Source organism: Ochlerotatus camptorhynchus, unplaced genomic scaffold, assembly GCF_037179485.1.
Source record: "Ochlerotatus camptorhynchus isolate MF236.1 unplaced genomic scaffold, CSIRO-AGI_Acam_v1.1 ptg000197l, whole genome shotgun sequence".
In the NCBI taxonomy this organism is placed as follows: domain Eukaryota; kingdom Metazoa; phylum Arthropoda; class Insecta; order Diptera; family Culicidae; genus Ochlerotatus; species Ochlerotatus camptorhynchus.
Genome location: NW_027040687.1, coordinates 1,728,214 through 1,739,581, shown reverse-complemented (window position 1 = coordinate 1,739,581; position 11,368 = coordinate 1,728,214). Strand labels below are relative to the sequence as shown.

At 44.8% G+C, this 11,368-nt stretch overlaps 1 protein-coding gene across 1 annotated transcript; it reads right to left on the bottom strand.

Annotated features, from left to right (window-relative positions):
• Nucleotides 1–8,498: 8,498 nt before the first annotated feature.
• Nucleotides 8,499–10,331, bottom strand: LOC135702769 (nuclear envelope integral membrane protein-like). Its single transcript, XM_065223808.1, has 2 exons — nt 10,177–10,331; nt 8,499–10,119 (listed from the first exon to the last, which is right to left on the bottom strand). The coding sequence occupies exons 1-2, from the start codon at nt 10,244–10,246 to the stop codon at nt 8,699–8,701; spliced, it is 1,491 nt and encodes a 496-aa protein (XP_065079880.1). The 5' UTR covers nt 10,247–10,331; the 3' UTR covers nt 8,499–8,698.
• Nucleotides 10,332–11,368: the final 1,037 nt, after the last annotated feature.

Sequence of the window (11,368 nt, the reverse complement as noted above, 5' to 3'; positions counted from 1 at the left end):
CAGGGGTTTGACATATAGCTGAATACACGTACTCAACATCAAAACAACAAAACGTATGATGGTACCGCTGACAACGTTGCAGATGTTCGGTACGCAGCAAACTTAAGCGATATGACAGCCATATCCATCCCCTGACTTAATCACCGACAAACCGACATTAAAGACCATACAAAGTATCATCAAATTTCTGATCTAAGCACAAAAATGACATCTAGCAGCTGCCAATGACAAAGCACAAAAATGTGTATCCTAGCCATGAACACGCATACAAAATGTATGAGTTGGTTCGTGACTAATCTATTCGGGGTAAATTATTTTTATCTTGATAACAAATTTCTATGGTTTTGACAGATGGGTACTCGTCGTCACAACCCCCGCCCGTAAACCATTGTGGTAGGCTTCCGTTATACCAACAATCAATACGAAACTAACGATTTTATAGCGCATTTCACACCAAATTGGACTAATAAGCGCGTTTTCACTTATTAAAAAGTGTGATAAAATTGCAAGTTTACGTCTAATCGTCTTGGTGTCTTCGGTGCACTTATTCCTTATGATGCAAGCAATAACCGGTGAACCGGTGAACACTCGTGTTTACTTCAGTTACGATGGAGACGTAATTTGTGATTAGCCCCGGTCCCTTTCAAATTGTATCATTATTTATGAACGGTCTTATATTTGAAATGACGTTTCACATTCATCTAGTGATGTCCGATTTTCATTCGAATAATCGTTTAATCGATTAACGAACCGAAAAGTTAACTATTTATAATCGGTTAGATCATGCCGATATAAGCCTGGTACGCAGCTGAAAAGAAAACGGAAAAGTAATTTTTGAGCATTTTTCCCAAAAGAAAATTTGACAGCTATAGTCTGCTAAATTTCGAGATTATAGGGAGATGTGGTCAAATTGTAATATCAACACTTATTAGTGTTTATGTTGTTTAAATGCATCCAAAACATCAGTTTTGCAATAAACGCCAACATTACCTAACGGAATAATTGATCAGACCATTATTCCGCAAGGAAAGTGAAATTGCATTCAGAATGCGCCACCTTCATGTCGATCACGATACTAATGTAATCGATCTTTCCTTTACCGATTTCTTTTGAACTGCGTATTGCTGATTGCATCTGAAACTGGACTGCCCCAAAAATGCAAAAAGTGTAATAGAAGTGCACATTTCCGTCAAATCGTTTTGATGTCTAGTCTTATTGCTTGCATCATAAGGAATAAGTGCACCGAAGACACCAAGACGATTAGATGTAAACTTGCAATTTTATCACACTTTTTAATAAGTGAAAACGCGCTTATTAGTCCAATTTGGTGTGAAATGCGCAATACTGGGTCAAGAAATGCTAAAGGAAAATAATTTCTTTAGCATTCCGTGTCCTATCCCGTAGCACGTAAAAACGTCATTACTTTTCAGCTGCGTACCAGGCTATAAGCATTAACATCTCGACAGGATCATCACCGATCGTTTCAAACATGTGCTGCACTCTCATTCGTGGAAAAATGGCAGCACAGCGAACAAAAAATAATCGATTAGTTGTTAATCGAGTAATTAAAAAATGGGACATCTCTGATTTTGGTGTGATTGTTTTGATAAAAATGAGCGCAAAATTTCATCTCTTCCGAGGGGGCAGCAAAACCACAAAATTACCTTGAATACGGGGGGTTCTCATTGGATGAAAGGGACCATGAAAGAAGACACTAAAATAGAAAGTTTTTCTTCCGACAGTTTCATCTTAGTATTCATCTTTGCAATAAGTGCTCCGAAGACATCAAAACAATTTGACGGAAACGTGCACTTTTATCACACTTTTTGCATTTTTGGGCAGTCCAGTTTCAGATGCATTCAGCAATATATTGGCTCACTACTTGACTAGCCTATTGGTCCCAAGCAAATCGATTAACGTACGCCAATCTAGTATAAATTCCAGTACTACACTATGTTTGTTTTGATTCGCTATGAAAGTTTGACAGATTAAATGAGGGGTTCGTGGATTTTCCTATGTTTTGAGGGGTGCATCGATTAGCTTGGGACCGAAGATAGTACCAGAGCTGAGCCAAAAAGTTGAGCTTGTTTTTTCGGGACCTTCTAGTCTTAGAGTTACCTCTATGGTTATACCAACAATCAATACGAAACTAACGATTTTAAATTGGCTCACCACTTTAGTAGCCTATTGGTCCCAAGCAAACGATTAACGTACCCTATTCTAGTTGAAATTCTATTACTACACTATGTTTGTTTTGATTCGCTATGAAAGTTTGACAGATAACATCAGGGGTGTGTGGATTCATGCAGAACATGCAGGGGTGAGTGAAATAGCTTGGGACTGCTTGGGACCGTTGTTCTGGTACTGAGTGAGCCAAAAATAATAATGATTTTCTTCGGGACCCAGTAGTCTTAGAGTTACCTCTATGGTTCTATCTCTTTCACTCTACTCTAAACTGAAATGCATAAAAAAATGACAACATGATACACTGTCAAAGATCATATTGCACACAAAACCAACTATGTTCAAATCAAAACAAAAATACTATCCCATCTGGTGGATGATGGCAAAAGCTTCTGAGAAAATTCTATTACAGCGAACCACATTATTTTAATTGATTTCATCTGTCACTTCGTTTGTGGTTGTTCCACCCCGCTTGAGCTCCCCAACAGAAAATGGTTAGGGGTCAAAGCTTCCTAATCAGCTGACTCTAAAGGCCCAAACGCAATGTGGGCGGAAGCGGAACGGACACGGAAAGTTTGACAGTTGTCACTAATGACATCAAGATGCCTAACCGAAGTCGATTTGATTCTAACTAGTTTTCAATCCGACAAGTAGGCTTACTCAGATCGGGCTTTTCCGCTGCCGTTGCCGTTCCGCATCCGCCGTCATTGCGCTTGGGCCTTGAGCGTCTGTTCTCCAGGAGGAGCGGCTAACAACAGCGTCTATTCCCCATGTTAGGGGCGGCTGATCTACGTTCGAGTGCCAGTGAAGGACTCTAAGCACAACTGTGCACCCTGGTCCTCCGGAAAGTTAGGGGGTTGGTGTCAAGCCCTGCGAGCCAGCCGTAAAAAAGCATTGCAACGGAAAATCAGCAACAGAGGAATACGAACCGAGACCAACGGCAACGACCCCAGCGACGAAATAGGACTTGCGATTGGAAACTCGGCACGTGGAACTGTCGATCTCTCAATTTCATCGGGAGCACCCGAATATTCGCCAATCAACTGAAGGACCGCGGATTCGGCATCGTAGCGCTGCAGGAGGTGTGTTGGACAGGATCCATGGTGCGAACGTTTAGAGGTAACCATACCATCTACCAGAGTTGTGGCAACACACGCGAGCTGGGCACAGCTTTCATCGTGATGAGTGAAATGCAGGGGCGCGTGATCGGTTGGTGGCCGATCGACGAAAGAATGTGCAAGTTGACCCTAATAAAAATTGTATGGTTAATTTGCTTAACGACGTGTTTTGGGTATCATCCAAACCATTTGTGGAATAGTTCAATGATTAGGGTTATCGTTTGTTTATGGTTATTTTTTATTAGGGGAGGACCAAGAGTCGATTCTTTAACTTTAGCATAATCAACGTGCACAGCCCTCACTCCGGAAGCACTGATGATGACAAGGACGCATTTTACGCGCAGCTCGACCGCGAGTACGATCGCTGCCCAAGCCACGACGTCAAGATCATCATAGGAGACCTAAACGCTCAGGTAGGCCAGGAGGAGGAATTCAGACCGACGATTGGAAAGTTCAGCGCCCACCAGCTGACGAACGGGAACGGCCTACGACTCATCGATTTCGCCGCCTCCAAGAACATGGCCATACGTTGCACATTCTTCCAACACCTATCGTTACACCTGGAGATCACCACAGCAGACGGAATCGCAAATCGACTACGTACTGATTGATGGACGGCACTTCTCCGACATCCGACATCGACGTCAGGACCTATCGTGGCGCTACCTGGTGATGATCAACTGGATCAAACAAAACTTTCCGTCATCAGCAATGTACGGTACCGACGCCCACCACGGTACAACCATAGAGGTAACTTACAACCTAGAGCGACTGAAGCAACCGGATGTCGCCTTAGCATACACTCAAAATAATCGACACGTTGTTGTTACGTGAAAAATCACGTAGGGTATCTCATTTTCCTTTGCTGTCAATTTTACGTGGCCCAAGTAAACTCTACATGATACCACTTATATGTGAACCGAAACTCCTTTCGAAATCGTCAGATTTTTTAATGGCGTTTACAGAATCTCGAGGCAGCGTTACCAGAGGAGGGCGAGCTTGATGTGCCCCCTCTAGAGGACTGCTGGAGTACAGTGAAAGCAGCCATCACCGACGCAGCCGAGAGCACCATCGGGTACGTGGAAAGAAGTCGACGGAATGAATGGTTCGACGAGGAGTGCAGAGCGAATTTGGAGGAGAAGAACGCAGCGCGGGCGGTAATGCTGCAGCATGGAACCCGACAGAACGTGGAACGGTATAAACAGAAGCGGAAACAGCAGACCCGCATCTTTCGGGAGAAAAAAACGCCGCTGGAAGAAGCGGAGTGCGAGGAAATGGAACTGCTGTGCCGTTCCCAAGAAACACGGAAGTTCTACCAGAAGCTCAACGCATCCCGCAAACGGCTTCGTGCCGCGAGCCGAAATGTGCAAGGATAAGGACGGGAGCCTCTTGACGGACTTCGATGCACACCTGAATGGCGAGGAGAACGTAGGCACGGGAGACCAGCGCAATGGAGGAAACGACTATGTCAGTGCAGCAGAGAACGGAACTGACCCAACTCCCACGCTGAGGAAAGTTAAGGATGCCATTCAGCAGCTCAAAAACAACAAAGCAGCTGGTAAGGATGGTATCGCAGCCGAACTCATCAAGATGGGCCCAGAAAAGTTGGCCACCTGCTTGCACCGGATGATAGTCAGGATCTGGGAAATAGAACAGCTACCGGAGGAGTGGAAGGAGGGGGTAATCTGCCCCATTCACAAGAAAGGCGACCATTTGGAATGTGAGAACTTCAGAGCGATCACCATTTTGAATGCCGCCTACAAAGTGCTATCCAAGATCATCTTCCGTCGTCTATCACCTAAAATGACCGAGTTCGTGGGAAGTTATCAAGCCGGCTTCATTGACGGCCGATCGACAACGAACCAGATCTTCACCGTACGGCAAATCCTCCAGAAATGCCGTGAATACCAGGTCCCAACGCATCATTTGTTCATCGACTTTAAGGCGGTATACGACAGTATCGACCGCAAAGAGCTATGGAAAATTATGGACGAGAACGGCTTTCCTGGGAAGCTGATCAGACTGATCAATGCAACGATGGACGGTGTGCAAAACTGCGTAAAGCTGGGTTTAGACTAGGCAAGTCAAATGATCAACTCAGTTGAATTCAATTGGCTTGAAACGTTGAGCCTGGTTCTACTTTTTTCAATTCAAGTGAGTTGATCAAGTCAGTTGAATGGCATTGTTTACACGTTCAATTCGCCTTCAAGTCAGTTGAATTCAACTGATTTGATCAATTGACTTGCCCTGTCTAAACCCAGCTGAAGGGTTTCGGATGAACTATCCAGTTCATTCGAATCTCACCGGGGACTGCGACAAGGTGACGGACTCTCATGCCTACTCTTCAACATAGCTCTAGAAACTGTAATGCGACGAGCCGGGCTCAACAGCCGGGGTACGATTTTCACGAAATCCGGTCAATTTGTGTGCTTTGTGGACGACATGGACATTATCGCAAGAACATTTGGAACGGTGGCAGAACTATACACCCGCCTGAAACACGAAGCAGCAAAGGTCGGACTGGTGGTGAGTGCGTCAAAAACAAAGTATATGCTAGTAGGCGGAACCGAACATGACAGGATTCGTTTAGGAAGTTATGTCACGATAGACGGGGATACTAGTGTAGTAGGGTAGTGGAGGAATTCGTTTACCTTGGACCCTTAATGACGGCTGACAACAATGTGAGTCGTGAAATACGAAGGCGCATCATCAGTGGAAGTCGTGCCTACTACGGGCTCCAGAAGAAACTACGGTCAAAAAAGATTCACCCCCGCACCAAATGTACCATGTACAGAACGCTAATAAGACCGGTGGTCCTCTATGGACACGAGACATGGACTATGCTCGAGGAGGACCTGCAAGCACTTGGAGTTTTCGAGCGACGTGTGCTAAGGACGATCTTCGGCGGTGTGCAGGAGAACGGTGAGTGGCGGCGAAGAATGAACCACGAGCTCGCTGCACTCTACGGCGAACCCAGCATCCAGAAGGTGGCCAAAGCCGGAAGGATGCGGTGGGCAGGGCATATTGCAAGAATGCCGGACAACAACCCTGCATAGTTGGTGTTCGCTACTGATCCGGTTGGCACAAGATGGCGTGGAGCGCAGAGAGCACGATGGGCGGACCAGGTAGAGCGTGATCTAGCGAGCATTGGGCATGACCGAGGATGGAGAACGGCAGCCGCAAACCGAGTATTGTGGCGTACTATTGTTGATTATGTCTTATCTTAAATGTGATGTTGTACAAATAAATGTATATATGTATGTAAGCTCATTACTGTGCGTAAGACTGCTCGTTTCGTTGGGATATGGGAGAACATGCTTCAGGTTGTCTTACAAGGAAACCGTATAGGTAAAGGTGTCACTGCTCGGTGTCCACTTCATGCCTAGTACTGACTCGCTTAGTTAACTTTTTGCGCTCGAATATCCTTCTCCGCAGCCGTTGATTCATCTCCCGCTTGTGCTGCAATCACTGGATCGTTGGGCAAGGACCTCAAACCCTCCTTTGGCGTGAATTTTCTTGACCTCGCTGCCAATATTCACTGTTTCCTACACAGTTCTGAAACTATTCAGGTAATCATCCGCTTCGAACTCTTCTGCGTTCAAGTTTTTCGTGTATCGAGCGCAGCTCGGCGAGCACGAAGCCCCGAGGATAGCTACGTCCATGACGTAGATCACAGGTTCTTGACCTGAACGGTCTCTGAACAGGAATATCAGAAACTGACGATCTTGAATCCGCATGAAGAAACGATGGAACATTTCCTTAATGTCGCCGGTTAGAGCAAAACGGTACAGTCGAAAGTTGCCAATTACCGACGGAAGAAATGTTAGGAAATCGGAACCCTTCAGTAATGCCGAGTAGAGTGAAACACCATCGACCGTAGCAGCTGCCTGCATCCCAAATCATCCTCAACTTGTTCGGTTTCTTCGGGTTCAGGACAATGCCCAGTGGCAAGTACCAGCATTGATCAGGATCGGTAGTTGACAATTCATAATCCGTAGCCTTGTGTGCATGCATCTTCGCTTCGTAGTCCCGAATCAGCTGCCGAACTCGATCATACAGAACAGGATATTTATTGAGGCGCCTCTCGAGTGAGCACATTCGTTTGTACGCCATTCTATAGCTGCTTAGAAACAGCAAGTTGTCCCACTTCCAAAGCAAACCCGTTTCGAAACCTCCGTCGACTCTTCGGGTAGTAGATTCCAGAAACATCCTTGCTCGCTTGTTTTCTTCGGATTCCAGCGGAACAGAAGGGTGTAGTACGCCGATGTTGTCCAATGTGATGAAATCACGAACTAGTTGGCTTAGTTCTTGCTTTGGATCGGCCCATCCTCCAACATGAAACCCACAGACAACTGTTGACTGCGGCTCCGACGTACATCCGTAGATGCTCCACCCAATGCGGCTCTTAGCGGCAATTGGTTCTTCCCACCGTCCTTCTCTGATTTTCAGCGGCACGGTCAAGACCGGTCAAGAGTTTTGGAGACACCTTCTTGTAGTTCTGTAGCGGCAAACCACGCAGATGAGGATATCTTCTAGACATTTCGCTGTAGTCCATATTTTGCGAAGTAAGCAGCAATCCACCGACGGTACGTGCATTCACCAGTATGTACTGCTTCGAAAATCCACTATCGGAAATCTCAGCACTAGAATTTGGTTCGCTGTGCTTGACCAGTCCACCAGGGGAATTATCAGATAAAACTGTGTTTTTGGGCTAATCTCTATATCCTACCTATAGGCTTTTCTAGCAGATAATCAAGCTTCGTAATGACTGATTTAAAGAGTATATAAATCGGATAACCACCGAACTGTTCAACTTATGGTGCTTGCATGGAAGCGGGCTTGTTGTTACTTGGGTCAGTCAATGATGCTAAAAACAGCTAAAAACTATACCGATAAATCTTGATTATTCGATCAACCAACAGTCAGAAAAGCTCCTTGATGTCCGGTACGGTCCAGCTGTGCATTACACCATGTGCACTTTGAGTTTTGTAGTAGTGCGAGTTGATTCCTTGCTTACTTTCCGCGACCTTAGAAAGGGTCAACAAGTTAATCTCTGGACTTTCGGATAACATTCAAACCTATCCTCAAAACACAAGTATTATTTTACAAACGATCTACTTACTCTATTCCAAAAAGAGTGTGTATTGTTATTAGTTATTATTTTTTCACTTTTCATAAGGGTTCCTATAAGCTAAATCAATGTTATTAGAGAACGCACAGCTAATATTCAAAATCAATGTTAATGATTTCCCTTATGTCTACTCCCTACGGTTATTCTATCTTTAAGGATAATGATAAGGATGATCGAATTGAGCGAAAAGGTGGGACAGCGAATACTTATTTACAAAAAAAGAACACAAAAATAGTTTCAATAAATAACCGTTAGGTGGTGTCTATCAATCCTCATCTTCGCTAAGCTCGAAATCATCCTGCGGGGGAGTGGACAACGGTGGCGGTGCAGGTTGTTTGCTCCGACTGCGGCTACTACGACGATTCCCATTCAGTACCCTCGCAGTTGTCACATTGGTCGGGGTGCTGGTGCTGGCAAAGCTTCCCCCATTCTGAAGCGACCGTTGAGCAAACTTCCGGTAATTACCTCGTGAAGGCGTCACCCGAGCTTGCGGTCGATCCGCTTCTTCTTCGTCGTCGGAGACATCCGCTAGAACCAACGGGGAATCCTCCTGGCCGTTTTCGCCACTGTCCTCCTCCTCGTCATCGCTTATGTCCAGGTGGGCATTCGAAGTTTCGTACTCGAGGATTTCGTCGTCCACCAAATGCGAGGAACCTTCGATGAAGGAAGCAAATCGGGACGGGTCCCGCAGCTTCAGCACGGTACTCCACTGTTTACAGTTCGGGCTGCTGCAGTACGCTCGCAATTCGTCCAGCGCTTGGGTCGTTTCCCGAACTCCCTGTTCGTAGTATTCTTCGTTGGTCAGGAATCGCCTTTTCGTGGGAAATCGTCTCCGGTAGAATGATTTGATCCTGAGCAGTACAGTTCTCGGAAAATAGTAGAACAGCATCAACGCAATGCACAGTCCGGTGGTCGCTTCCCGATAGGCAGAGGAGAAAAAGATTGACCCCAAGGCAGCCAACTGCAGACTCCACATGATTAGATTCTTGCTGCGCTGATTCTTCGGTGGTCCCATCCGGTAGCAAATCACGAAGCTGATGAATCCCGTCGTCAAAATGTACCAGAACACGTACACCTGGTACGTCACAAAAATCAGCCGCAGATTCTCCAGTAACATCTGGGCAAAGTATATTCCCAACGTCCATCCCCCCAGCATCACACCGTACATCATCGGCTTCCGGGGGAACAGCTTACTGGCCAAGTAAACCACCACCAGGAAACTCGCAAACACGCCCAAGCAAACACCGCAGATGTAATAGAACAGAGAGTTATCACTCAACTTGGCCGACGAAAGGAACACAAACACCCCCGCCGCCAGCAGGATCATTCGCCAAAAGTCGATCCGAATCAGATTCAGCCGAACCGTATACTCCTCTCCGGACACCACCCCGATGCAGCTCTGATTGAATGGATCCATCTTGATGACCCGCTTACGGCTGTTCGAGAGTAGATTGAACGAAAACAAGCTCTGTTCCGTCTCGTGATGCGCTCGGACTTCCTGCGGGGAACCTCCCTCGTACTGGCTAAAGTCATCATGATCGCACTCGAAGTTCAGAATCACCGTCTGGAACATGTGCAGCAGTTGCTTTTCCCTGCCGCGGTAGCAGTACGTCCGCAGACCCGGCCGGTAGATGGTGGACCGGTCCGGCTTGTACATGATGACGCCATCCGGCTCCAGGTAGTTAACTGCAAAGCAAAGCGATAGGAATTATAATCGTTCCGGGTGAAATGGGATTTACCTACCAGTCGCAGCCGAAATCGGTACCGCTCGGAAATTCGCAAACACAACAACCAACAGCACTAGTTTAATCATTTTCGTTTCGGCGAGGATTGTTATGAAAGTGGATACATTTGTGAGAAGGCTTTTTTCCGCCGATGGAACCGACGATTGTGATGAGAGCGACTAACGTAAACAAACCGTTTTGAAATTCACTTTTTTGAGGTTGGATTTCGCTGGAATGACAGCTGTTCATGGAACCGGACAACGGTTTCGGAGCAGTGATGCCGATTTTTTTGTACAAGGTGAGAGTTACGTAAGTCCTACCTTCTACAAAAACCGTGGTGATGTCCGTATAAAAAAATGTAGGCGGACCCACATAATCAAAAACTATTTATGAAGTGGTTCATACTTTAGAAATTACTTAAGTCATGCCGTTACTTCTTGAGTTATCATTCATTTATACTTGTACTGTACACTGAAACAAAATCCATTGGCAAAAATACTATATTGATGGTAAGAAAACAATTTCATTTAATTTTACTATTATTTCTATCAAAATTACTATGCATTTTAAGCAAGCATAGTAGTTTTGCCAGAATCATAGTAAATTTGTTAACATTCATAGTCAACTATACTGAATTCATAGTAGATTCAACAGCAATATGCATGGTTATATTGATAATAAGTGTTTTCTGCAAAATAGTATTCCTAACTATGGTCTTTGTTTCAGTGTACGCTCTCATCGATAACGTATGGTAAAACATTTTATGTTGTTAATACTACATATTCTTAAAATATGGTATACCATCCAATGATAATTATTTATTTTCCCTTTGAGAAAACCCTCATTAAAAAAATGCTAGAAGATTCTAACTGAACTGTCACAGAAATAATTATGATACGATATATAATCCAAATACTATCATCTACTGAATCCTAATATCAGGGTGCCTTCCATTCATTTTGTCTAAAAAAATGTTTTATTAAATTATAGAATAATCAGATATTATGATGATATTTTGTGTGTGTAAGTAATAAGACAAGATTGTAATGTTTGTGTTTGACGCATAAAACCTGCAAATTTAGCTTTGGCAGAGTCACAATGAGCGATTTTCTAATCGCCTCTTCGCGAAGAGTGAAGAACGAAGAGTGGGTGAAATAAATGACAAAATCGCTTATTGCGACACTCGTGTAGCAAAATTGGCAGGTATTATG

Excerpts from the sequence above, each read along its gene's own strand:
- LOC135702769 (XM_065223808.1), bottom strand. The coding sequence starts at position 10,246 with ATGATTAAACTAGTGCTGTTGGTTGTTGTGTTTGCGAATTTCCGAGCG. Across the intron at positions 10,120-10,176 it reads ACCGATTTCGGCTGCGACTG|TTAACTACCTGGAGCCGGAT; the intron begins GTAGGTAAATCC and ends TTTGCTTTGCAG.